The sequence below is a fragment of the Sinocyclocheilus anshuiensis genome, unplaced genomic scaffold (assembly GCF_001515605.1).
Source record: "Sinocyclocheilus anshuiensis isolate Anshui unplaced genomic scaffold, SAMN03320099.WGS_v1.1 C32989140, whole genome shotgun sequence".
Classification (NCBI taxonomy): domain Eukaryota; kingdom Metazoa; phylum Chordata; class Actinopteri; order Cypriniformes; family Cyprinidae; genus Sinocyclocheilus; species Sinocyclocheilus anshuiensis.
This window is the reverse complement of record NW_015621288.1, coordinates 1-1,976: the sequence shown is the minus strand read 5'-3', so window position 1 is coordinate 1,976 and position 1,976 is coordinate 1. Positions and strand designations below refer to the sequence as shown.

Sequence of the window (1,976 nt, the reverse complement as noted above, 5' to 3'; positions counted from 1 at the left end):
TTCACAATATTACTGTTTAACTGTATTTTTGATCAAATAAATGCACACTTTCAAAAACATTAAAAAATCTTACCGACCCCAAACTTTTAAATGCTAGTGTGTTTTACTTACAGCCCTGCAGAAGAAGCCACAGCCCGGGCAGCTCTGGTGTTTCACCATGCCTGCACGATGATCCTCACACAACACCAGCAATGGAATCCTCAGAGAGGGACGCATCATTTCCTGCTTCAGAATCACCTTCCGACATAAACTCAGCTAGAGAGAGAGAAAAATATTCTTTAATACCCACTTTCTTCAAACTGATTCACCATTCACTCATCACACATCAAAAGCATACACTACAGTTATTGTGTGAATGTAACTGTACTTAGCACCCAAAAAAAATGACTGTTGCAGTGGTGTGAATGTATTAATGATTTCATTTTGTTATCCTTTCACAGACAGATGTTTTGAAACATGAAGCATGTTTTACCTTTCCATCAACACTCTCTACAGCCATGCACTTGCCCTCAGCAAGAGTTACTACATCATGGTTCTTCGGTGCCTCCATGCGACAGCTGCACAGTGGAGGTTCCAGCGAGTCATCAGCCTCCATGTTCTCTTTATCCTTCGGCAAACCTGATAAACACAAAAAACTTGATTCCACTTGAGGTACCAGAAAGTGGATCTTTTACTGTTTTTGCCCTCTGATTCTAGAATGTCCTATCCAGCTAAACCCTCCCTGATCTGCCAGTTTTTTCTTTTTTATTATGATGTAATATGAAATCAAGCAAGTATGCGACAAAAGGTGTTTATTTTTTACAAAAGGTCTGCATGTATGTTGCCGTGTGGTCTTACTGCCTCACAAAGTCAGACTGCTCTGTCTGAAACCTGTCTCTGCTCATTCTGAGATCAACCTATCAGATGAAAACAAACAGATAGGAAGTATACACATTTCAAGAGGTGGTAGCATGAAATACATAAAAAGCAAGCAAGCGGTGGACCTCAATTCTATTGTCTTCAGGTGCAGATATTATCTACCTGTGGGGATTGCTGTGAACATGCTTTCATGAGCCAGAGCATGTATAGGCAGCTCTGTGTATTCTTCAGCGTGGCGTTGAGGAAGGTCCTCTGTTTCCTTGTTCTTAGGCGGTTCAGCTGCAGTTTCTGTATCAGCCGCTGAAGTCTGTTTCTCTGGTTTCTCAGGACTAACTCTATTTTTGAATGCCTCCTCAATGGACATCTGCCCACCTTTGGATCCAGCTGTATGTGAATCCTCCTGCAGGGTTTGGAAACAAAAATCTTAAATGTTCAGAATTGACTGAGATGAATGACTCAATTTCTCTAATGTGCAAGATGTCAGACCTGCGCATTTGAAGAGGACAACGAGACATTCGGTTTCTTGGACACTTTCGGTTTCTTTTTGGGAACAAAATTATATAAGCCCATTTTTCTTTTCTTCTTCTTGGAGGCTGCAGAAGAATACAAACAAAGGGACAGGCCATTTGTTTCACTCTCTTGTTTTCTAAAAAAAGAGGTTATAATGTATCTTAGCTTTTTAGCTAAAAGTCCTCACCGGTTTGTGTTGAGTCTTTGAGTTCCTGAGGTAAACTGAGATGCTGTGTGGGCGAGAACCCCACATCTCTTTCACATGCACTTTCCTCTCTGTTCATTGTCTATGTTGTTGCATTAGTAAAAACAGACATATACGTAAGATATATAAAGTCTTTTCTGGGGGCAGAAAGATTTTTATTCAGCAGTCCAAAGACATAGTAAAGATTTACACTGTTACAAAAGAGTTTTATTTTGAATAAACGCTGTTCTTTTGAACTTTCTAATAATCAGAATCCATGAGAATCATGGAAATTTTTTTTATCATGGTTTCCACAAAAATATTAAGCAGCACAACCGTTTAAACTGTGGCTATAATAAGAAATGATTCTTGAGCACCGAATCATCATATTAGAATGATTTCTGAAGGATCATGTGACACTAAA

At 39.3% G+C, this 1,976-nt stretch overlaps 1 protein-coding gene across 1 annotated transcript; it reads right to left on the bottom strand.

The window, feature by feature from the left end:
- Positions 1–111: 111 nt before the first annotated feature.
- Positions 112–1,652, bottom strand: LOC107683157 (histone-lysine N-methyltransferase EHMT2-like; the record flags this gene model as incomplete). Its single annotated transcript, XM_016479233.1, has 5 exons — positions 1,556–1,652; positions 1,345–1,451; positions 1,021–1,258; positions 473–618; positions 112–255 (listed from the first exon to the last, which is right to left on the bottom strand). Coding segments are annotated over exons 1-5 (732 nt in total), but the record flags the coding sequence as incomplete, so codon positions are not given.
- Between the last annotated feature and the right edge of the window lie 324 nt (positions 1,653–1,976).